The sequence below is a fragment of the Neovison vison genome, chromosome 2, assembly GCF_020171115.1.
Source record: "Neovison vison isolate M4711 chromosome 2, ASM_NN_V1, whole genome shotgun sequence".
Lineage (NCBI taxonomy): Eukaryota > Metazoa > Chordata > Mammalia > Carnivora > Mustelidae > Neogale > Neogale vison.
The window spans coordinates 34619026-34644395 of NC_058092.1; the positions used below are offsets into that span (position 1 = coordinate 34619026).

General features: G+C 52.7%; 2 protein-coding genes across 7 annotated transcripts in view; one reads left to right on the forward strand and one right to left on the reverse strand.

The window, feature by feature from the left end:
* Positions 1-960: 960 nt before the first annotated feature.
* On the forward strand, positions 961-9826 carry DMAP1 (DNA methyltransferase 1 associated protein 1). Its single transcript, XM_044238063.1, has 10 exons — positions 961-1344; positions 1898-1989; positions 2249-2444; positions 7480-7638; positions 7764-7931; positions 8174-8359; positions 8489-8560; positions 8827-8899; positions 9034-9329; positions 9531-9826. The coding sequence occupies exons 1-10, from the start codon at positions 1240-1242 to the stop codon at positions 9588-9590; spliced, it is 1407 nt and encodes a 468-aa protein (XP_044093998.1). The 5' UTR covers positions 961-1239; the 3' UTR covers positions 9591-9826.
* A 199-nt stretch (positions 9827-10025) lies between these two features.
* The window catches only part of ERI3 (ERI1 exoribonuclease family member 3), a 126290-nt gene continuing 110945 nt past the window's right edge, over positions 10026-25370 (reverse strand). For all 6 annotated transcript variants that reach the window (XM_044238070.1, XM_044238066.1, XM_044238067.1 and 3 more), the window contains one exon: positions 10026-10556. In XM_044238070.1, the coding sequence (XP_044094005.1) occupies positions 10474-10556 (83 nt within the window). In that variant the 3' untranslated portion in view covers positions 10026-10473. The remainder of the gene's footprint in view (positions 10557-25370) is intronic.

The window sequence follows — 25370 nt, forward strand, 5'->3', positions numbered from 1 at the left end:
TTGGGATCTAGGTAGGCTGGCAGCTGCAGCTGCTGCGTCCCTGTCCCCTCCAAGCCAAAGCAGGCTACAACATTGATCTCTAACTTGTGCAGGCTGTGTGCTCCTCAAGTCCCTGCTTGGTTCTTTGGCAGCCTGGGGTCTAGTTTCCTCAGGGCCTTGCCAAGCCCTCACTTCATGCTCAATGGCTACGTCTTCCATATTTGTGGGATGGTATGCAGAAACTGAAGTTGGGAGCTGCATTCCTTGTCCCTCTGCGCTTCCTCCGGACCTCCTGTTCCAGACGTTTCTCTCTCCAGGGAGATTAATAAATTTCTTCCTTTGAGACTTCTTCTGGCTGCTCCCTGCTCTGGGCTGTGTTCTTGGGCCTCTGTGTAACCCACACTATCGCCGTTAGCTCCCAGGCCAGTTTAGTTCCAGGAAAGCCCCATGGGAGGAGGAGCTCCCTCAGAGAAGCTGTAAGTGAGGGTGCAGGCCTCACTCCATCCTGGCAGCCATCCTGGGATGCTCCGCTTTGACTACTTCATCTCTTCACCTCCGACGCTTAGTACAGTGCCTGGCACACACTTAACGTTTAATGAACAGGGGCCGTTAATACCACTAATTTATTTAATAAAAAAAGTAAACGTGCCAGGCAATTTGCTAACGTTTTGCATGGATTATCGGTCCTTCACTTAAGGCAGGTGCCATTACAATTTCCATTTCATAAATGAAACGGCCTCAGAGGAGACTTCCAAAACTCTGCGCTGTTTTTATTGCCCGAGATGCAAGAGAGCAACGTAGGGCGGAAATGCCAGAAAGCAGGCAGCACCCGAACGTCGGCGAGCGGGTGGGAGCCAAACCCTGCCACGAGCTCACCACAGTCAGCCGCCTTCGCACTGGGTTGCCAGCCGGCTCCATTTCCGCGCAGCACGGACCGGAAGTGTTCCTGCCGGCCTCATTTCGAGTGCGCACGACCGGAAGTTTCTGTCCGCGGCTTTGCGGGGATAGGGGAGCGGTGGACCCTGCAGTCAGAATCCGGGTGCCGAGGCGCTGTGGTTTAGGAGGCAGACGGGGCAGTTAGGGAGACTCAAACGGTGGGAAACAGGCCGAACTCCGACCACATCTGGACTGCCCTCCTCGTAGCGGTCTGCCTCTTCACCCCGCCTCAGTTGGGGCAGAAGTGGCTCCGCCCCCCGGCCTGAGCCTGGTCCCTTCTCAGGCACTGACCCTTGACCTCGGGGCGCTCCCCCATCAGGCGCGATGGCCACAGGCGCGGATGTGCGGGACATACTAGAACTCGGAGGTCCAGAGGGGGATGCAGCTGCCGGGACCATCAGCAAAAAGGACATTATCAACCCGGACAAGGTAGCGGGGCCGCCCGAGAGCCTTGGGTACTGGGAGTGAAGTGCGGAGCAGTGACAATGGGAGAGAGAGGGGGAGAAGGGGGCCGGTGCTGCGCTCCTAGAGAGATGGGCGATAAAAGGTGTGACATAATGGGACAGACAGTGTTACCTTGATGAGATGGGATGGAGGTGGTGGGACACCCATGGGAAATGGTGGGGACCAAGAGAGTGTGATATTCCTAAGAGATGAGAGTACCAAAAGAGTGAGACTCTTGTAGGATATTGGGGCAGGGTGGCACCAGGTCGGTGTGACGTTCTCAGAGATGGTGGAAAACTATCTTCTACCCTGACAGGTCAGGGCTCTACCCAGCGAGGTGGGGTTGGGCAGGAATGACCTGCTCCAACTAGAGGTTTCCCTGTGAGTGGGCCTTCCTGGTGTGTTGTTATGTGTCAAATATGTAGGCGTTATCATTGTACCTGTAGGTGCTGTTTTGTTCAGGGATTAGGCTGGGCTAGAGAATTTTCAGGGAAGGGAGTCTAGGCTGTGGTTCCTATCCTGTGGTTTCTCTTCTCAGAAAAAGTCCAAGAAGTCCTCCGAGACATTGACCTTCAAGAGGCCCGAGGGCATGCACCGAGAGGTCTATGCACTGCTCTACTCTGACAAGAAGCAAGTACTAAAATCCCAAGCGCCCTAGGTTCTGGTCCCTGACCAGTCTGCATGTCCCTATCTCCTGGTTTTCTCTGCCACTTCTCTCCCTGCTGCTCTGCCCAGTCGGGGCTCCTGCTTGCCTAGTAGGATGTAGGAGGAGCTCAGACCTCTCATTCCAGGATGTGACTTCCTTGCTCCAGGGTAGATCAGCCTGGGCCCAAAGGCTTTCTGCACACCTCTGACTCTAACCTCTCATCTCTCCAAACTCTTCTGTCAGGGATGCACCCCCACTGCTGCCCAGTGACACTGGTCAAGGCTACCGCACAGTGAAAGCCAAGTTAGGCTCCAAGAAGGTGCGGCCCTGGAAGTGGATGCCGTTCACCAACCCAGCCCGTAAGGATGGAGCTATGTTCTTCCACTGGCGACGGGCAGCTGAGGAGGGCAAGGACTACCCCTTCGCCAGGTTCAATAAGGTGAGCCATCACCATTTGGACATAGGCCAACGTAGCTCAGCCACTCAGAGCTACCCCTGGGAGCTCTCAGGCTCCTGGGGTTGGCTTCAGAGGCACGGTCAGTCTTTGTGTCAACCACGGTTACTCACTCAGTCCACATGGCAGATACCTGCAGGGTGAGACTTCATGGGTCTCATCTGCCCATGGGATCCTGTCCTTTCCTGGGCCTGGTCTGGTTTTTGGTGGTTTCTCTTGGCCCTTCAAATGTTGCTGTTCCTCAGAGCTGTGTCCCTGTCTCTCTGTACTTTCTCCCTAGTGGGTCTCATTTTCTCTGTAGCTTCGGTTGCCTGCTATATGCAAGGCATTAAGTGACCCTACTAATATCTTCAATCATTTACTTAATGTCTCTTTGGGAAGGCCCCACAAGAACTTCAAGTAGGTACCCCTGAGCAGAACACATCTGTTCCCTCTCTTCCTCACCCATATCAGTGAATGGTACCTCTGTCCACCCAGCTACTCAAACCAGAAACATGGGAATCATCCTTGACGTCACTTCTCCTGTAGTCTCTAATTATTTCATTCAACAATAGGACCAAGAAGGCAGGGAAGGATAGATGACAAAAATGTAAGCAAACAAATAGAACTCTTTTTCAGATAAGAGCCATCTTATCTGAAATGAAAAGTAAAAAGTAAAAGGTAAAATGAAACCAGGATATGAATGGAATATGAAATGAGTTAAAAGAGTGAACTCGTAGGCCATAGGGGAGGCCTAATTCAGATCATGTGGTTAGGATGGGCCTCTGTGAGAAGGTGGCATTTGAACTAAATCTCAGCGATACATCGAATCATTGAGTCCACTGATTCTGTTTCCATAATAAACCACATCTGCCTTTGTTCTTCATTCCCTGTGCCAGCACCCTGGTCCGAGCTGAATCATCTCTGGTCTAGATTACTAAGGCTCAGACAGAGCAGGGCCTTACCCACACTCCTCCAGCCAGTGAGAGGCAGAGCTGGACTAGGCTAGGATTTCCTAGGCTGTTGTTCAAGCCATTATATGATATGGTGTCCCTACAGCCTGGAGCAGCCTTGACTTGGAGGCCAAAAACACTGGGCCCTGATCCCAAGGCTTCAAGTCCTGACTTTTCCCCCCTCAGCCCAGTGTAGCCAGCTGTACCTGCACTGCTCTGCCTGGGTGGCTCACAGGCTTCCCGGACTGAGCACATCCGGGTGTGACCCATCATGCTCCCTCATTTCGGAGAGACCTGGTTTTCCTCCATCTCACCACCATCCTCAGACCCCCTAAGTTCCAGTGGAGGGAGAAAGCTGGAGGTACAGGATTGAGAAGGGACAACCAAGAGGTGAGGTGTTGAGATGAGAGGGAAGGTTGAATGAGACAATTTGAGAAGACGAAAAAATGTTCATTTTGTATTGGTAATAGCTGCTTCATGTCAAGTCAAAACTTGGGTATTCAGAACACAGAATTACACCAGCAACAATAACTACCCTCAAGAAACTCTCCATATTGTTGGGGAGGGAGTGGGGAAAGGCACAGGTAATTACAGTCCAGTAGGATGCATGCTGTTTGGGGAGGACTTGAAGGCCATGGAAGCTTCCTGGAGCAGGTAGAGCTGGAGTTGTGTCCTAAAGTATGTCACCAGGCAATGTTAGGAACAAAGTGTATGACTTTTTCAGGCAGAGGGCCCAGCAGGAACAAAGGCATAGATAGAAAACCAGTCACATGTATGGTGTGCTGCAGGCGTTTCTCTCCTGATGAAGCCTAAACCCGGGGTAGGACATGGTGCAAGGTGAGGCCCAAGAGGTCAGCAGGGTCTAGTCAGGCAGGGCTTGGCAGCCCGGCTCAGGAATCTGGGCTTGGCCCTACTGTCTTTGGGTAGCAACTGACAGATTTTTAAATAGAGTACTGTCAGGATCCAATTTGAGTCTTAGAAGGATCGTGGTGACTGCAGGTGGAGAATGAAGTCGGAGAAAGGTGAACTAATGATCTTCCTTCCAGTACTGCTGGTTCCTGGGGCCCCACTCTCAGTCTGTGGCTCCCCAGCTGCTCTCTTGCTCAAGCCTGAGACACAGGGGTCACCTGTGATGGTGTCTTCTTTCACCCCTTATGTCCAGGGGCCAAGACTTGTGGTTTTAACCCAAAATTAGGTCTGTGCCCTGTTCCCTACCTTCCACTGGTGCGGTTTTAGTTGAGGCCTCTTCACTTCTCACCTGGATTGTTTCTAAAACCTGCCAACTGGCCTCCCAGGCTCTTGTTTCCCCTCATCTGTCCTTACTGCTGCCAGGGTGGTCTTTATAAAAGAGAATCATGATCATTTCACTCTTCTCTTTCAAAGTAACCTTACTGTTTCCTGTCACCTCTTCCCTGACCAACCCTTGTCCCCAGGCTGGATCAGGTGTCACTTGTTACACCCTTAGGTGTACCGTTGGCATCAAACTCGCCACACTGAACTAAATTATTTTTTCAGCAGAATCTGAGCTCTGAGAAGGTAAGGCCACTGTCTGTCTTACTCGGCATTCAGCACTGGTGTTCTCAGCATAGGTCTGGCAGGCCCACGATAAATGTATGTTGAATGAATGAATGTCTCCCTCACTTGACTGTAGGGCCCTTGAGAGCAGAACTGGCTATACAGGTCCTAAGCTTTTTTTTTTTTTTTTCCTTAATTAAATGGAATTGAAATACTTGGAAGGTATACTTAACCAAGACTGGGAAACCAGAGAGACTTCCAAGAGGAGCTGATTCCTGTAAGAGGCCAAAAGGATGAGAAGTTAACCTATGTAGAGGAAGGAATGTGGAAGTGGAAATGCACTTTAGGCAAGAACAACAAAGGCTGAGGGGAGCCTAGTGAGTTCCCAGCACTGCTAGTCATTTGTTTGGAACCTGAGGCACCTGAGGGTGTGGCTGCAGAGAGGCTGGGTCATCCACCCCTGTGTTCATTGGTTGATTCTGTAAATATTCATTGACCCTTAGAGTGTCCTGTCCCTGTGCTGACCTGTGCTTTTGAGGAGTTTGTGAATTAGCTAGAAGACACTTTTAGTGTAGTAGAGAACTGAGGGGTTTAGGAAGAGATGGGTGACGTGATCAGATATTTATTCTAGATTTTATAGAATTATTCTATATTTATTATATATATAATGTATATATTATTATATAGATTTATTCTATATTTATTCACAAATTATCTGTGATGAAGGGCTTTAAAAAAATAATTTCCAGTCCATCAGAGACTGACAGTAAGGTGACAAGAAAAGACAAAATACAAGTCCGTGGGGTTTTTTTTTTTAAACTTTACTTATTAGAGAGAGAGCAAGGTTGGTGGAGGGGCAGAGGTGAGGGAGAGGCAGACTCCCCACTGAGCAGGGATCCCGACACGGGGTTTGATCCCAGGACCCCAGGATCACGACCTAAACCACCCAGGTGCCCCCCAACCCGTGTGTTTCTTCATATTCAATTCAGTAGGATGTGATTACTGTGAAATTGCCATAAAGGTTTCTAAATGCCTACTCTTACTTTCCATACTTAACATAGACCACTGGTACCAGTTTGCAAACAGCAGTGGTCTACAGGCTGTCCTTTAGGTAGTAGTACTGGTCAGAGAGATCACATCTTGGATGCAGATGGAGAATTGTTTGGAGTGGGATCAAATGGAGACAGAGAGGATGGTGGGGAGGCTGTTTCTCTGATGCAGGCAGTGGTGGTGATGGTCTGGACTGGGATGTGACAGGTAGAGTTAGAGATCCTGGGGGTAAAACCCCAGCTTTGTGGAAGGGGAGGGGTCAAAGGTAAAGGTAGGAGTTAAAGATGCTTAAAGATGCTTTCTAGTCTTCTGGCTTGGGCACCTGTGTTGGCTAATGGTGACATTGACTTGAGAATCGACCTGAAAGAGCTAGAAGTTTGAGGGAGGGTGATGAGCTCAGTACTGAACATACACACATATATTTCTTTTGAGGTATAATCAACATACAATATTGTTTCAGGTTCATATTTGTGTATATTGCAAAATGATCACCACAATAAGTCTGGTTAACATCTGTCACCTGAGCATATTAAGTTTGAGGTGTATGTGGGACCTCCAGTAGTCCAGGAAGGCAGCTAGAAACAGGGTCTTGAGAGCAGGTTTAGAACCAGTGTGGTCTTTTTTGTTTTTTTTTTAAAGATTTTATTTATTTATTTGACAGAGAGAGATCACAAGTAGGCAGAGAGGCAGGCAGAGAGAGAGGAAGGGAAGCAGGCTCCCTGCTGAGCAGAGAGCCCGATGCTGGACTCTATCCCAGGACTCTGAGATCATGACCCAAGCCGAAGGCAGCGGCTTACCACACTGAGCCACCCAGGCGCCCCAGTGTGGTCTTTGATAGAGAAAAGGAACTTCCCTAGTCTAGCCTAACATTGACTCCTTCCTGGGGTTTCTGACTGACTGGCTCAGTTGGTGGTGGTGCTTTTTCTCCCCGAGGAGGGTCTGGGGTTTGGGGCATGGCAGGAGGGAGGCAGGGATGTGTGCAGGGGTGCATGTTCTGGAAGTAGGATTCAGGCCCCTTTTCTGTAGAGAGATGAGACTTTGGCCTGCACTGGGGAGCTGCAAGTCTCATTGTCACCACTGGGTGGCAGCAGTGCTTCAGAGAAGGGTTCTACAGACTCTGGCATCCTGGGCCTTTCTCCCGTATTTAGCCATCTGCTCTACTCCAGAGTTAACCTTTGGACTCCACAGAAGCCCTTACATGTGAGCCCCTCACCTTAACCCTGGGGACAGGAGCATGTATCCTGTTACTGAGGCTCTGGAGCTGAAGGCATGGTCACATTGCCCCTGGGCCCAATCCAGAGGCAGGCTGTGGTCCTAGCTTGCTGGGGTCTCTGGGCAAGCAGAGTGTTTCCTCACCTGGAAACATCGTTTCCAGGTTGCAATCTGCAGGGCCCTAGGCAGAGGGTTTGCTTTGGTCCCGCCTAGGAGTGGATGGTACACAGATCACAGGCTGTGACCACAGGGGGCTGAAGCCCGCTGGCCATGACATGGTGCGCCCCTACTCTGTCCCTCTGTGCCAGTAGACTGTGCAGGTTCCCGTGTACTCAGAGCAGGAGTACCAGCTGTACCTCCACGACGATGCCTGGACTAAGGCAGAGACGGACCATCTCTTTGATCTCAGCCGCCGCTTTGACTTACGTTTTGTAGTAATCCATGACCGCTATGACCACCAGCAGTTCAAGGTGAGCTGGTGTTACGCATTTGCATGTGTGCCCCCCCGTGCCTTACCGGGCCCCTTCCTTCATGCGACCCCGTCCCTGTGCCTCTGGGCACTCACTGTCCGTTCCCACCTTGTCTTTATCCTTAGAAGCGTTCTGTGGAGGACTTGAAGGAGCGGTACTATCACATCTGTGCCAAACTTGCCAATGTGCGGGCTGTGCCAGGCACAGATCTCAAGATACCGGTGTTTGATGCTGGGCATGAGCGACGGCGGAAGGAGCAGCTGGAGCGTCTCTACAACCGGACCCCGGAGCAGGTCAGTTCCTGAAGCCTTCTGCTTTCATCCCGCAGGCTTGCAGTTTCCTCCCTTCCCGGTTCCCCTGCCGCCCCGCCTAGTCCTTCCTTGCTAGCCACTCTCCCCACTCCACAGCCCTCCCCCTCCCTCGTGGTCCCTTGCCTCTTGGTGTGGCTCACGGACAGACTACAGCTCCCCATCTGCCTCGCCACAACCCCCCCCCCGCCATGCGTCCGCACATTTGGGGTGTCTCGCTTTCCCAGGTAGCAGAGGAGGAGTATCTGCTGCAGGAGCTGCGCAAGATTGAGGCCCGGAAGAAGGAGCGGGAGAAGCGCAGCCAGGACCTGCAGAAGCTGATAACGGCAGCAGACACCACCGCGGAGCAGCGGCGCACCGAGCGCAAGGCCCCCAAGAAGAAGCTACCCCAGAAAAAGGAGGCGGAGAAGCCGGTGCGGAGACTGAGTCAGCCCAGTTCAGGGTGCAGAGCTCCGAGGGCACTCAGAGCTGGCAGGGCGTCGGGACTAACTCTGGGCCCTCCTGCCACTGTGCCTCGGTCTCCATAACTTCTTCTCCCCCAGGCTGTTCCCGAGACTGCAGGCATCAAGTTCCCAGACTTCAAGTCTGCCGGTGTCACCCTGCGGAGCCAGCGGGTACGTGTCGCCTCCATTGCCGTGCTGGGGCCCTGGGCTCCCCGCAGCCTGTGTGTGGCAGCCGTGGCCCTGGAGCACCGGGAGGGTGCGTGCCATGTGCTTCAGAGAGAGGTCTTGGGGGTGTGGCCGGGCTGAAGTCAAAGCTCTTGTTCTGTTCCACAGAGCTCCCTCGAGGGGTTCACTTCTCTCCCGTTCCCCTTGCCTTTGGTCCCTGTTGTCCTTAACCACTTGTCGGGGAGAGGGCTAAGTATTTTGGGTCATTGCAGATGAAGCTGCCAAGCTCCGTGGGACAGAAGAAGATCAAGGCCCTGGAGCAGATGCTGCTGGAGCTTGGTGTGGGTGAGTGGGGACTGGGCCCACGGGACCTGGCCGTCTGCAGCTCACGATCAAGGCTGGGCTGGGGAGGGCACTTTGCATTGCTGGCCTTCCTGCACACCCTGGCTCTGCCTGCGCCCTCCACCTACCGCCTGCAGAGCTGAGCCCGACGCCCACGGAGGAGCTGGTGCACATGTTCAACGAGCTGCGGAGTGACCTGGTGCTGCTCTACGAGCTCAAGCAGGCCTGCGCCAACTGCGAGTACGAGCTACAGATGCTGCGGCACCGGCACGAGGCCCTGGCCCGGGCTGGTGTGCTTGGGGGCCCCGCCACGCCCGCGTCCGGCCCAGCCCCAGCCTCTGTGGAGCCGGCAGTGCCTGACCCTGGTCTTGGCCCCGACCCCACCAAGGACACCATCATTGATGTGGTGGGCGCGCCCCTCACGCCCAATTCGGTAAGAGCCCAGTTGGGCAGGGGGAGTGCGAACGGCTGGCCCTGCTCCCTCCAGTGCCCGCAGTTACTGTGACAGGGTTCTGAGACTGAGGGCAGGACTGGGTGGCCGTGGGATCACCCGCCCTGAGTATGAAACGCATGCACTGAGCCTGAGCAGAGCTTGGGGGGGCCATTGACTCCATTGCCTTCTGTGTCTTCTCAGAGGAAGCGACGGGAATCAGCCTCCAGTTCCTCTTCTGTGAAGAAGGCCAAGAAGCCATGAGAGGCCACAGTGGGTGCGGGTGCTGCTGTGTAAATAGAGCTGCTGAGTTGGACTGGGCTGCTTCCTTTTCCTTCCCACCCCTGGCGAGGGGGGGCGGGGGGCGCAGTCACCACACCCACTCCACAGGGGTGGCCTTGGGACCTGCCTGCGTGGATGCCCTGAGCAGCCTTCTCACCACTGCCAGTGTTGCCCAAACATCTGTACTTGGTTCTGCTCTCAAGATGGTTCACACATAGTGGTGGTTTCAGACGCTGCCTTGTGCTTAGACAGTGCCCGTGGCCCTGTGCTTATTCAGGGAGGTTCTCACAGGTGCTCCAGTGACTGCCAGCCACTCTGGTGGTCTTCAGCCCCAGAGCAGCCCGGAACACGCGCTTACCCCTGTACACCTTGGACGGCATCAGGCACAGCAGTGTCCGGTCCACACACACCCACAGCCTCGTTTCCCCGACTTTATTCAGTGGCACGTTCACAGCGGGGATGGGGGTAGACACAAGGTGGGGCCTGATCTGTCCTGGAGCCCTGGGGGCACCACACACCATGCACTACAGATGGGAGGGGGCACAGGGGGGCTTGGTGGCCCCAGCAGAAGCCTGTGTACCAGGGAAGAGGCGGTGAGTGCCTGGGTCCCCCTAGCCCAGGCCCACAATGGGAGGGGCTAATACTGGGCTGAGGTTGAGGGATTGGGGTGGGGGGCACAAAGTGTCTGCTCCAGAGGGGCCGAGTGGCCAAGCCCTTACCCAGGGCGCAAGCCCACAGGGCAGGCTGGGGGACGCTCTGGATGTAGAGCTGTGCCACTCTCCCTTTTCCCCTCTGGTGAGGGAAAGGAGGGTTCTGGGCTGGGCCAAGCAGCTACCCTGTCCTGCCCCATCCCGTCCTCGGCCAATCAGAACGGCTTTGATGTCTGCTTGAAGATGAAGCCTTGATACGCAAGTGTCTTCATGATGTTGGCAATGTTCTTGCAGTCATCTGAGAAGAGAAAGAGAGGACATTTAGATGGGGCCTAGATCCTTCCCCTCTGTGGCCACAGGTGCTCTTACATGGCTGGGGAAGGGGAGCAGGGTCAGATTCAGGAGCCACAGGCTCTTAACCAGGGTGTCCTGTCCCCTGGTGGCGGCTTCTCCAGCCTCACGTTGGGCTGGATGAGGCCGGGCCAGCAGGAAGCACGGTCTCAGTGCTGCTCGGTCCCATAATTCATGCTGGAAATTGGCCGGCATGTCCCGCCCCAGCCCCAGCGGTGATGTATGGGCGCCGTCGCAGTAAGAAAAAGGCAGAGTAAATGTGTAATTTCTCCCTTGACGGCCCCCGGCCGCTGGGCGATCCTTCTTGTTGCCGCCGCGTGGGGACGGCCCGTCCGCCACACTCCGTCTTCCCGCCACCCGCCTTGATGTCTCCATTTCATTACTGTGCGGCCATTCATCACGCCCACGGCCAGGGTGACTTTGCCGGCACTTGCGTGTGTGTGTGTGTGTGTGTGTGGGAGAGAGAGAGAGAGAGAGAGAGATGTGGCCCAGGCCATAATGGCTGGTAACGAAGCACAGGCCTTGGCACTTTTGGGCCGGGAGCCTGGGAAGCCTGCTCTGGGCCCCAGGCTTGTGCACTCCCAACAGCAGCCTGCCTGGGCCCCTTCTGTGGAACCCAGAGCAGTGGAGAGGGCCCAGGTCTGCAGTCCTCCCACACCCTGGCCAGCAATCCTCCACTAGACGTGCCTGTGTGCTCAGGCTAAGCTCTGCCTCTCCCACCCCACTAGGCTCGAAGCTGGTGCCAGTCAGGCTTCAGTAGTCCTGTCTCTGGCTGTATCTAAGTACATCTGCTCCTGCCAGACCCTGTCACGGCAGTTTCTCCAGTACTGATCCCTGTGAGAAACTCCTGGAACCCTGGCGGCTGCAGGAGCAGGTACTCTGGTCCTTCAGTATCATGGACACCAGTCAGGACTTGTTCTAATGCCACCAGCAGGAGGTGCAGCTGCCCAACTCTTGTCCCTCTACAGAAAGCCAAGGACGGAAATACCCAAGTGCCCAGAGTTTTTCTGTTCCACCACCACCAGCCCACTCCCCATCGCTTCGCCTGCCTCTCCTCCCATCCCTCTCCCACCTCCTACAGATGCTCCTGGGCCATAACCAGGACCTCAGCCGCTACCAGCCCTCATGGGATCGATGCTGTGATTGCAGAAGCATTATACTTCGATGTCCTAATCAGGTGTGGGGTGGTAGTAAGGTCAAGGTGGGGTCAGGAGGCCTCTGCATCTGTCAAGGGCCAACTCTTTCCACTGAGCCCTCCAGCCTGCCCTTGCTAGAACCTTAGACTAGGAAACAGGGCCCAACAGAGCTAGAGAAGGGCTGTGAGCGGGAGTCGGCCGTCCCAGGTCCCATGTCATTAGCCAGACACGACTGTGAGCCCTGATTAGGGCAGACCAGTCGCACACGGTCCTCTTTAGCCGACCTCAACATGAACATACTCAAAGCGGATATGGACATGTAAAAGTGATACAGGACCCAGACACGGGGACACCCTTTTCCTCCAGGGACTCAGGAGGCCACGAGGGCTGCTCTGAGGCAGGACAGTGGGAAGACAGATGGGTGGGTAGTGGCGGCCATGGCAACTCCAGACGTGACCCGTCCCCGTGGTTTATGGGCCGGACACGCACCCCGCTCAGCTGAGGCCCCGTCATTTGTCTCCCTTAGTGTGTATGCCTGTGCTGTGGGGGTAGAAGGTGGAGGGAGGGGGCTGCGACAGGAGTGAGGCAGCTGACAGGAAGGAGAAGGGGGCAGGAAGATCTGTGTAGGAGGGGCAGGCTGGAGATGGGGCAGGAAGGGCCCTGGGAGCAGGAAGGTTTATGATAGGGTCCAGAGGCTGTGATGGCACCATCAAAAGGTGCTACGATAGGGTGATTTTCTTCCCAAAGATGTCTGGCCTTGTCAGGGCACCTCCAATCCTTCCTGTCTCCTGCACTCTGGGGACCATGGCCGCTGTGCATATTAAGAATAAGTCCCCTCGTTATCTGCAATTACCCAGCGGCCACACACCTCATTTCTTCCAGCAGAAAAGAAAATTAGTTTTCTATTGACTTCATCTGGCTCCTCCCTCATTGCTGGACAAATCGCTCAATCTGCCTCCCCTGGTCCAAGTGAATGTGCCCAGCCCCTCCCCCCAGGCCACCAGCCATCCAGAGAGCCAGCACTGACCTCCCACCTGTGCCTGGCCCCAGTCAGTCCTTGACCGCTCCTCACTGGACACACTGGCTGGCTTCGTCCACGCCCTGAGCTTCAGCGAGCCCTGAAGATCGCCGTCTCCTGCCTGCACCTCTCCTGAGCTCTGGAACATCTCTTTCTAGATCATGTAAACTCCAAACATCCAATAGTGCACCAATGTCCTTCCCACGTGTCTTCACTACCCAGTGTTCTCCATCCCAATGAACAGCACCTCAAGTGCTCCCAAAGAAGCCTGAGAATCGGGCTTGACACTTTGCCCTCTCCCTCCCCAGTTCTCAAGCATCAACTGTGAATTTTATCTTCTTACTGTTTAATCATCTACTTCCTTTCATTCTGGCAGCACCCCCCCCCACCCCCACCGCCCAGGGCAGACCCCATCATCTCTTGCTCTTACACAGCCTATCCTCTTTCTTCTCCCTCTAATCCATTCTCTTGTAGCCCAAGTGATCTTTCTTACACAAATCTGATCACATCCTTGTCTCTTTAAATCCTTTCAATGGCTCCTGCTGCCCTCAGGTTCAAGGCTATACTTGCTAATATAACTTAAAGGTAAAGGCCCTATAAAAAACAGGTCCCTGCTCTCTCTGGTCTCACCTCTGCCATTCTCTACCCCCAATCCCTGTGTTCCAACCACTGTTTTCTGAAAATGACAAAGACCCATTTCTAGTCTTTGCCCACTGGCTGTGTGCTTGTGGCAAGTGCTTAAGTTTCTTTGAAGTTCAGATTCCTCCACTAGGGGTGATCAGGGATGCTACCTGTGTTAACTGTGAGCACTGAGCAGGTGACACCCCTCCACACCCCGTCTTTGTCGGTACTTTTAAGTTTGGAGTACTTCCTCTTTTTGGAGGGAAGGCAAGGATGCTAGTTTTCCCGGTGACCCGACGGCGAGCAGGTAAATCCCGTACAATCTATGGCGCAGATGACAGAGAGGCCAGCACACTGCTGAGACCAACTGGTATTCACTGCACAAGCTCACACTGACTACTGATCCTGTTTACTGAGCATTCTGGAGTCTAACTTGTTGTAACTAGTCCACTACAACAAAGACCCAGGCTGGGGAAGACAGCTGCTTCAGTTCCCCAAGTCCGCGGTATGGCAGTTGTGGGCTTCCAGCCAAGGCTCTTTTCCTAGCCCCGGAAACCTCGTGAGTCAGTGCAACCTACTAAGCCGGTTAAAAAGTCAATGGTATGGTTAGATGAGGAAATGGAGCAGAAGTGAAGAGACAAATCTGGGCCTTTTAACAGGCCACAAGTTCAGCGAGAGCAGCAGGGGGAGGCTGGTGACAACATGGCCTCTGGGAGAGTCCTCTGCTTAAAGCCCAGGGGCCACATGGTCAGCAGCTCCCCCTTCTGGAATCTCCCACTGAACTAACGAGGCCAGCCTGATGCTGGCGTGGTGTAGAAGGTGAGGGGCAGGAGGCACACAGCCTCTTGCCCACAAAGAGGCCTCCCAGGTAGGTCTTCCTTACCTTCAAATTCTAGAAGACTAGCATGACTTTATGTTCTTAAAGGGTTATCAGCTTGTGACAAGATGACACTCTTCTGTTTGGGGCATTAATATTCTTAACATTGGAAATATTTTTATATTGCCAACTCCATAATGGGAGATGTGCAGCTGCTTAAATCTATCAGAGAGGTGAGTGGGGCTAGCACCTGACAAAGGATAAGCTTGTTGGCCGGGCCCAAGGGTAGTCAAATATCTGCTTGGCAAAGCTGCTAGCAGAAGGAGGGCTCAGACCACAGAGGACACCCAGTGAGGGCTTACACAGGACCATGACCTGAGGCTGACACGGGCCAGTTAGGAGCACTTGTCTGGGAACCGAACAGTAGAGGGCTTCCGGGAAGCAGGGCCTGGGTGAGGGCCACCCTCAGGAGGGAAAGGGCCCAAGGAAACTCTTAGAGAATCATTTATTCGTGCATGCCTTCATTCAGCAAACACACACGGACACCTCTGCGCGCTGCGCACACACGGGCCAAGCCGGGTCAAGGGCCTGGCTGCAGACCCGTCAGAGGTGCGGTGTGAGCAGTGCTTTGGGAAAAGTCAGCACAGAAAAGGCACTGAGAATGGGGAAAGGGGTCCCCAGGGACAAAGCCAAGCAGAAGTCTAAGGGCATGTGGGAGGGGGCCTGCCAGCAAGCTGGGCTTGGAGTGGGGAGGTGACCCTGGCATAGTGAATAGCACACGGGCACCTGGCTGAAGGGGAAATGTAGTGCGTCCAGAAACAAGTACTTAAGTCTAGCAGGCAGTGGGGGTGCTGAAGAGTAAGAGGCAGGTGCGCGGCGAGAGACGAAGCTGGACAGGCCGGCAGTGACTGGCCAGAGGAAGCCCTGCAGACGGGATGCCAAGCTAAGGAGTTTCAGAGCTTACTACTCCGGGAATGGCAGGGAGACGCTAACCTAGGTGAGGAGGGACAAGACAGAACCACATCCGCATTTCATAACAATCACTCAAGGATTGAAGGGGTTAACCCTGAAGGCACAGACACCGATTAGCAGACTATCCCATGATCCAGGCCAGAAACAGTGGCCCAGAACCGGCCCAGTGGCGGTGGAGACGGAGGTGGGGATGTACGGATGATGCAGAGACATGGACAGAGGCAAGAGCTTTTAGAACAGAATGAGCAAGGCTTATTGGAGGCAGACAGAGTGTGGGGCTATGGGTGGGGGTGAGTCTAGGATCTTAGCACCACCCACAGAGGTAAGGCAAACCTGAGGTGGTATAGGTTTGGGGCAGTGTTGACCTTAGTGTTAAATCTCGAGGTTCCTATGGGACAGGTCAACATATCAGGCATTTCCCTTACAGCTTCTAGGCTTTGTATCTCACTGAAAAAGGGCTTCCTTATCCCAGTGCTATTAGAAAACTATCATATATTGGGGCGCCTGGGTGGCTCAGTGGATTGAGCCTCTGCCTTCGGCTCAGGTCATGATCTCAGGGTCCTGGGATCGAGCCCCACATCGGGCTCTCTGCTCAGCAGGGAACCTGCTTCCTCCCTCTCTCTGTCTGTCTCTCTGCCTACTTGTGATCTCTGTCAAATAAATGAATAAAATCTTTAGAAGAAAAGAAAACTATCATACATTTCCTTCTAATACTTTTGTTTTTATATTTAACTTTTTAATCTGTCTGGAATTTATTTTCATATATGGTGAGAAATAGAAGATCCAACTTTACTTTTTTCCCCCAGTGGATGGCCACTGTCCTATCACCATTGATTGAACTGTCCACACTTTCCCCACCCTTCTGAAATGATGCCTCCATTATATATACAATTCCCATACATGCATCTGTTGGAGTGAGGAAAGAGAATGAACATGAAATGATCAAAGAGACAAACTGGACTGGGAGACATCAGGGGCAGAAGGGTGACATGCTGCTGACTTTATGGGTCACTGACTGCAAGGCAGTGTGGCCTAAAGGAAGATTCAGACAAACAGGAGGCCTTCTGTCTCAAAAGCTCAGCCTGGTAAGCACACTTTCTTAGTGATCTCCAGGAGCTGGTGAGGAATGGGGGCCAGAGCCCATGGAGCAAGAGCCAGGAAAGAAGGGGTGGAACAGCTCCACTGGGAGCAGGAACCTTGGCAAGGACGGAAGAGCAAGAACCCTGATGTGTTGACATTCTAGAACCTCATTTTGCTGCTACATCTTTCTGTCTGTTAGCACATCTGGGCAGCATCGTGCCCGAGAGCAAAGGGCCAGTGGGTCAATGCTGGGCCTGCTTGACAGAGGACTGACATATTATTAAGTCCCCAGCTCCAGAGGGGACATACTTATACTAAAAAATTATTTGTTCTGGGCGCTTGGGTGGCTCAGTGGCTAAGTATCTGCCTTTGGCTCCGGTTGCGATCCTGGGGTCCTGGGATTGAGCCCCACATTGGGCTCCCTGCTCAGTGGGGAGCCTGCTTCTCCCTTTCCTACTCCCCCGGTTGTGTTCCCTCTCTCGCTGTCTCTCTCTGTTAAATAAATAATAAAATCTTAAAAAAAAGTTATTTGTTCTTTGGCTGACATTTAAATTTAACTGGTGCCCTCTATTTTTCTAACTGGGCAACTCTATGCTGGGGGCCAGCATCTCAAGCTACACTGGGTACAACTCAGGGTACAGCAGCACAGGGTAACTCAGAAGGAAGACAGGAGCCAAGGCAGTGGATTTAGGACTGAACCAGCAGAGGGCCCTGGATATCCTGAGATTCTGGGTTCGAATCCAAACTCCATCACTTGGTAACTATGAACTTGAGCAAGTTATGGTCTTATTTCACCTCTCTGTGTCTTGGTTTCTTCTCTTCTAAAATGGGAATGATAATGATAATTATAGCAACTACTTCCCTCAAAGGGTTGTTGAAAGATGAAATGAGTTTTTATTTGTGAAGTGCTTAAAACAGTGGCTGGGTTAGTGATTATTATTATGGTTGCTATTCCAATAATATCCAATAACAACATTATTCCAGGAGTAATACCCTGATATCCCACAAGCCCCTATTCCTTGTCCCAGACATGGCCCAGGCAGTCCCCTGGGTGCCCAGACAGGGCTACCCTGGCCCACCTAACACCACCCCCAGATACAGACCCCTGTTCCCAGACACAGCTCCCACAGCTCCGTCTGCTCCCCTCCAGTCAGGGCCCTTATAATCTCAACTCCAAAGTGACCCCTTCTTCTAGCCCCTCCCCTCCGCCCCCTCCACCCCACCGAGGTGCCTGGAGGTGCCACAGGGCTGATGGTGAAGGATGACGGTGGTTCCACAATAAGGAGAAAAGGCAATTTCATCTTGATTAGCAGGCGATTTCTCTCTCCGTAATAAGCGCGCTCCAAATAATTAGCGTGTTTTACGTAATAATGAAATTACAGAAATGCAGTCCACTTATTCAAACAACTCACCATTACCATATTTTTAAATATTAGACTTAATTAGAGTTTATCACTTCAGAGAAGTATGCGGACCGAAGATGTTTTTAAAAAAATCCTCATAAAGTGTTTATTAAGCGCTGGTAAAGCTGGGATAATGATGTGTTTGGAAATTAAGGCAATCAAACACTTACCGCCGCTCCTGGAGGCCGGGCATGGAAATGAGGCCATTACACGCCCATTACCCGCCAGCTCACAGCCACTTGGGGGGCGGGGAGAGGATGTGCCCGGCCGAGAGGGCATAGTGCCCGGAAACGCCTATGCCAACAGCCCGCAACGGCCTGGCCGGCGAGCAGGCGTCAAAGCCTTATAAGTCACTCACATCGCATTTGGTCACCAGAAACCCAACTCAGACTTGGCCACACAAATGACCGGAGCGGTCCCAAATGCCAAAGAAGACACCCAAGACCAATCCTGAACTAGACTCCCAAGCTGGGCAGGACCTGTCACCTCCATTTAGACCCTAGTGCTGAAGGGGACAGAAGCCAGCTTAGGCAGCCAAAAGAGGTCAATGAGTGGAGGCGGAGGCTGAGAAAGTCACAGATCCTGAGCAGGTGACCGCTCCCAACTCTGGGCCACACAGGAAGGGCTAGCTACTGCTGGAGGAGAAGGGTCTAGGAGGGAACTGTGGAACTGAACCAAAAGCCAAAGGTACAGAGGAGCCAGGGGTCAGGCCCGCAAACACACCTGGATCAGGGAAAGCAGACAAGAAGGGTGGTGGGAGAGGGGCCGGTGGCTCCAGGCCCCATTTATCCCAGTGAATAACTAATTCCAGAATTTATAGTGCTGGGTTTTTGTTCTGTGGCCATTTATATCTGCGAGGGGAGGAAATGAAGAGGCAGCGCGGACGCCACATCTTTCTGTGTTATTGCTTGTCTGCCATTTGCAAATCATTATTAATTGTGGGCCCTGGTGGCGGGCTGGGCGGGGGCCGGGCTGGGTACATCCACATAGCTCTTCATCAAGGACCCCAGCCGCTGCCCCAGAGAGCCAATTACCCCGCCCTGATTGGGATCAGATAAAGAGGGAATTTTTACAAATTAGGGAATAAATAGAATTTCCACACAGGGCGCGGGCAGGACCTGAGAGGCTGTAATGAAAAACCATCCGTCACCATCAGCGCGGCCTGGGTACGCAGCCCCAGCACTCCCTCCCCTTGTGGGCCCGCCCTAACGCTCAGGGGCCTGGGTGTACAGGTCTAAGGACACCACTACCCTCCACCCCCATCCCAGGCCCAGAAGCAGGGAAAGGACTTCCCTGGCGGGGTATCTCTACACTCTTTGGGCTGAAGAGGCCCAGGCCCCAGCTCCAACCCTTTCCCTATTGCCTCCTCTTCCTCTGGATGTTAACAAGAAGGACACTGAGATGGTCAGGAGAAAAGCCAGGGTTAGGGACCATGGGGCACCATAGCCCCTACAGCTATGGCAGCTCTAGGGCAGAGCCCTGGCCCTGTGGACCACTCACTCTGGGCTCCCATTAGCGCTCCTCCCCTTGGATCATTAAATATGTATATCTTATTACACGCCTTGTTAGAGTATCGAGCTCTATTGACTGATGATAAATCCTGAGCCTCGTCCTGGCCATAAATTTATCTGGAGATGATGAAGACTCAATAATCTAGTCAGGCAGATAATATCATCGGGCCTTAAAAAAGATCATTACATTATATGTCAGAATTAAAAGTGAAATACGCCGTAGTAACAGGGCGGCTGCTCTGGCCATTACAACGGGTGCCCGCCTCCCCCACTCATTCCCAGCCAAGGCCCCATCCAGGTAGAGGGGCTGAGAAGGCTCGCCCTCCTCCTCCTGACTCTGGGATATTACAGCTAGAAGAGCCAGAGGTTAGCGAGATAACTCAAGGCCGAGTGAAGGGGACCGGGCCAGGAGTGGGGTGAGGAGCAGAGCTGAGCACCTCTGCCCCATTCCACCTTACCCTGTCCCTAGGGGTCTCCCGTGGCACTATCTTCTGAGGGTACCCGAGTGGCTCCAAAAGGAAGGGGCCTTACCCCCTTCCAGAATGGCCTGACCAACCAGGGTAGATTTTTTCCAAAATGCCAACACTGGATACAGACAGGTTAGGCCACTTGCCTGCACTGCCCCAGGCACCTGTGACCTGTCCCCAGACCCATGTGCTAGCAGCCTAAGGCCTTTCTCAGAAGCATGTGCTGGCAATCCAGACCCTGACCACCTCCTTCCCAAGAGACCTGCCTGCCACAGCCTCTACCACCTGTCCTTAGAGAAACTTGCAGCCAGCCTCTTGGGATCTTTGACCTCAGCACTAACGACCGTTTCCGCTGTATCCCATTTCTACTCATTTCCACAGTTACACCTTCTACCTTTCTAACATCCTCCACTGCTCTTCCTTTGAAATATTAAATTCAAATCTCCCTAGTTACTGGCAATAATACACTTTTCTTTCATCTCACTGGAACCTTGAAACATGAATACCTCTGCTCTCTCCGGATACACCACCTGCCTCCTGTCTACTTTCTCCCCCGTATACTTGTGACTGCTTACCCAACAGTCATTCTCTTGCTGCCAGCCTGGCAGAGCCCACTCCTCGCTCATGGGACCAGGGGTGAGTCCCTTGGGTCTGAGCCACCTGTGGTGATCCCTGCCCCCTTGTGGGTCATTGGTATAGGGGTGGCCGTGTATTCTGGCTAGTGAGAATGCGGGTAAGTTTGCTGAAGGACCTGCACGGAAAACTTCACTCTTATGAAGAGAAACACGGGGAGGAAATAGTCCTTTATATTCTGCCGGATGTTTTCATGTCTGCATATAATGTCTGGGACTGCAGAAGCCATCTTCCAACCATTAGAGGAGTTAGCCTGTGAAGAACATGCTGAAGATAACAGAACAGAAAAATGGGAAACGTCTGGGTCCTTTATGACATTGCTGAGATGCTGAATTAACTAATCCTAGGATCACCTTATCTCCAAACTTTTGTGAGCTAATAAATCCTATTTTTAAAAAGATTTTATTTGTTTATTTGACAGGGAGAGCCCACAAGGAGGCAGAGAGGCAGACGGGGGGTGGGGAAGCAGACTCCCCACTGAGCAGAGACACCCCCCCCCGGATGTGGGGCTCGATCCCAGGACCCTGGAATCATGACCCAAGCCGAAGGCAGAGGCTTAACCCACTGAGTCACTCAGGCACTCCAATAAATCCAATTATTTAAGATACCTTGCATTGAGTTTTTTTTTTCTTGTAGCCAGAAGCATACCAACTGATCCAGAATGTAAGGACAGGAGAGAATGACAGAACAAATGGGCCCTATAACATAAACTTGGCTGAAGGGCGGAGGAGCAAAGGGCAATGAGGGTGCTGTTATTTCGAGCCAGGAAGCTGGTAACTCTTGTTATGCTCTCTTGAAACATCTGACCAAATTGTTTCCTGCTATAACGCAAGACACAGGCCATGTTCCACTAGAAAGGCTAAAAGAGTAAGGTTTTGACGGGAACCCACATGAAAACGGAGAGGGAAAAAAATGCAGCTGAATGAAGAAAAACTGTTTATGTCTATGGTTTGTGATCTAAGTTGCCTGAAAGCCCCGTGGCTCCATAAAGCCACGAGGGGCTTAGACTACTTCTTTCTGCCCTTTTCAGCATGTTGCTTCCAATTTCCAGGTTACCTCCTGGTCCAAAATGGCTTCAGGAGCTCCAAGCATCACACCCACATTTCAGGAAAGAGGAAGACAGGAACAGCAAAACAATGTACTTCCTGGCTGAGTCACTTCCTTTTAAAAGTATCATTCCTAAAGGTCTCGCATGCTTTTCTTTTTACCTCACTGGCCAGAACTCAGGGATGTAACCGTTATCTAGCTGCACAAGGAACTAAAATAAGTGGGTTTTTTTTTTTTTTTTTTTTAAAGATTCTATCTATTTATTTGACAGAGAGAGATCACAAGCAGGCAGAGAGGCAGGCAGAGAGAGAGAGAGAGAGGAGGAAGCAGGCTCCCCGCTGAGCAGAGAGCCCGATGCGGGGCTCGATCCCAGGACCCTGAGATCATGACCCGAGCCGAAGGCAGCGGCTCAACCCACTGAGCCACCCAGGCACCCAAATAAGTGGTGTTTTAACTGGGCACACGCTGCTGCCCCTAGTGATACAAGGGCTCCATTTAGTGAGGAAGGAAGACAATGGCTATCGGGTATGTACCAAGCAGTTCCCATCCTAGCAACATGACCAACGCACCTCACACAGGAGCCGGCCTTCCATGGGTGATCATCTCAGTCCTTTCTTGCCAATATTCTCAACTCTCTTGCTCCCTTTTCTTCCCATCACCCTTGCCTGGAAAAACCCAGACTGCCTTCTCTCTGCTTGCATCTGGGCGGAGGGTGACTAGAGAACATGGCAACCATACAGATCTGTGCCCCTTACAATCAGTCCGCAAGCTTACCTGGTTGTATAAAGCCACCCAGCCGGCCTCCTATGTTCCTGATCAGCGTGCACGCTCTCTCCCTTTCTCCCTGGCAGCAATGTCGCGTTTTCTCTACTTCCCCCATTCTCAAGTCCCCCACCCCGACCCCTCTCCCACAGTTTGGTCACCTACTTCACAGGAGACATAGGGGACGCTCTTCTCTTACCTGCTACAGAGGGAGAGGAGAGGGTGCGTCCTGATGGCACTTCTAAAGCCTGCCCTCACTCTACCTGGGTTCTCCACCATACTTCCTTTTGGGGGGCATTCCATGCTAAGCAAGCCCCTTTTTCTCTGATAGAGCCGCAATGGTTTTTCTGCACTGCTTCCTTAACATAAGCATGTAAACATATCAAATCTCTCCCATCTTTAAAAACAACCTCGTCTTAACTTCTTTTCCCCGTGACTGGTACCCAACCTCTCCTCCCTTTCATAGCCAAACTTCCCAGTCAACACTCAAGGCCTCCTTCCCCCATTTCCCGCCCTACAACCTGATTTCCCCACCTTCGTCCTACTGAACCACTTTCTCGAATGATTCCTCCAACCTCACAGGGCTCAAGTCCAGTGGTTTAGATCACCCCAGTGGACTAACTCGTGTCCTGAAGCTCTTCTCCCGGGGCTACGGTGACAGCATCTTCCCTCCCTCCCCAACTCCTTCCGCTTCTTTGTACGTGTCTTTCTTCTGATTGTCCTTACAGAGCAGGTATTGCTTAGAGCTGCCACTGGCCCCCTTCTCACTCTCCATCTAGCCCTGAGCCTTATCCACCATAGATATCCCAGTGATTTCTAACCCCATATTCACACTACCACCACCCTGGTCAAGGGCACCACCACCTCTCACCTAGGAGACTGCATTGCCCCCGTCAATCTCCTCCAAGGTGTCCTTCTAAGCCACAAATCTGGTCATTTCACTCCCTGTCTTAAAACCCTTCAATGATCCTGGAACAGAAAAAGGACAGCATTGGCGACACTGCTGAAATCCAAGGAAGCCCTCCAGTGTAGGGCACAATATAGTAGCCACTTTTGTTTCCTCGTGCTGATAACTGCTGCAATTATGTCAGATGCCAACATGAGAGAAAGCTCGTTGAGAGATGTATAGAAAACTTCTCTGCAAGTAAAATTGGTTCAAAGTAAAAAGCTTAAGAGTTGATCATTAAAATCACCACCACCATTCCAATAGCACTTCACTGCTCTCAGGACAGCGTCCAGACTTCTTTATACAGTTCTGGGGATCTGCCCAGCTTCCCCCTTGGGCCTCGTCTTCCCCACTCTCTTGCTGGATCCAGGAGTTCAGGCTCTTTTGCTTCTCGGCACGCCCTCCTTCTGCTGGAAAGCTCCGCCCCTTGCTATCATTTCCTCATGCGTCTTACCTGGGCCCTCATGTTTGTGTTACAGATCCTTCTCTGTCACCTCCTGCTAGATCCCAAACCCGATGGGCACTAATGTTACCTGTGTAGACGCCCTCAGTAAACACATGCTAAGTGGAAAAAAGGAAGAACTGGAAGAAAAGAAAGAGGGAAGGCTAGGAGGCAAAATCATAGGCAAACCTATTACAGCCCTGACATCTGTTGCCCGAAACTTAGACGTGCCGGGGCCCTGAAAATGAGTCAAGGTCCTTGTCCTCAGCTTCCAAAGTGCTGGGGGCTGGGCCCCTTCCCCACCTCCCCTCCTTCCTAGTATCTTGATTTCCCCAAGACCTGCTGGGCCGGGACACTGGCTGGGACCTGAGCTCTCAGCAGTCTGGCCACAAGTCTGTCCAGAAAACTGATGCACCTGGGGGCAGCAGTTATCAGTGGTGGGACTCCCCAGTCCTAGCAGTGATGCCCTGGGGAAGGGCCTGGCTCTGCCTGGGGACTCTGCGAGGGGGGCTGCCTCCCTGAAGCCCGGTCCCACCTGGTAAATATTTCATCCTCAAGCTGCTCAGCTAATCCCTATTAATTTCAATACCGCCGCCTTGCCTGGCTCAGCTCCCAATGCATTATTTATCCCCTTTGTTTGTTTGTCGCTAACAGGTGGGCCCCAGCGGAGGCGCTGACTGGGGACAAGCCCACTCCATCACAGTGTGGCTGTGAATTAATCATGAGGACTAATGGGAAGCACCTCAGCTCCAGGCACTGCCCTCGCCGCCTCCCCCTGCCCTGGCACCCAGGGGTGGGCCACGGCCACCTCAGCTCAACTTCATTCAAAACAACACATTTTATTTACTATCTGCCTACACGAGCCAGACACAAGCTTACCCTTTGGGGATACAAGGTGAACAAACAGGCGTCAGTTCCTGCCCTCAGGGAACTTACAATCCAGCTGAGGAGAGAGGTGTTAAAGGACTATTAATTAGGATTGTGAGGAAAGGCCGAGCAGGGCAAGTGCTGGGTGGTACGCAGGTGTGCCCAGGGGTGGACCTGACCGAGTCTAAGAGTCAGGGTAGGCTTCCCTGGGGAAGCAAACTTTGAGCTGCTCTCTGAAGGATGGGCAGGAGTTAATCAGGCCAAGGGATGGGAATGGGGGGCTCCTAAGGACCATAAAGCCATGTGGGAAGGCCTTGAGGTGAGAGAAGGAATGGCAGTTTCCAGAAAATGGGGGAGGGTCCTGTGCTGGAGTGCAGAGGGCATGAGGATAGAGACTTGAGAAGGGGTAGGGGACTGGGCGACAAGGCCCAGCTTGGGGATGCTCTTCTCCCTACACGACCAGCATTTGTTCCTGGTGGACGGCCATGGACATATCCTGAACACCTGATATGCACACTCACACCACCTTTGCTGACGTGAGAAACATCCGATTTCTTGACCTTCTGCTTGTGGCTTCTGAGATGGTCATGATCATTACTCCTCAACTGCACCGATTAGGAAACACAGGTGGGCATTCAACCTGGGGCTTATGTGAAGGCCTCTGTGGGCCCCTCAGCAGCCTGAAGCTTAGGTGTGCCCTTGGCAGGACCAGGCTGGATCTGGCCCACTGACTCTACATGGGGACCAGGCACAGGGCTGGGAACCCTGAGCTGCCTCAGCCACAAGTGCTCACATCACCTCCCTGCAAGGAACCTTCCTCACCTCTGAAAGCCAGCACTGGCCTGGGCCCCCAGAAGACCTCAGCAAACATCTTCTGAATGAATGACTGAACTGCTCAGGACTGAATGAAAGCCCCACAATTCCCCACAAAGATCTTTCCCTCAGATACTCTCCTCAGAACTTTTACAGAGATCTAAAATAGACAAATGAGCTAACTGGTACTCAGTGGGCAGGGAGGGTGGGGTGGTCTACAGTATTT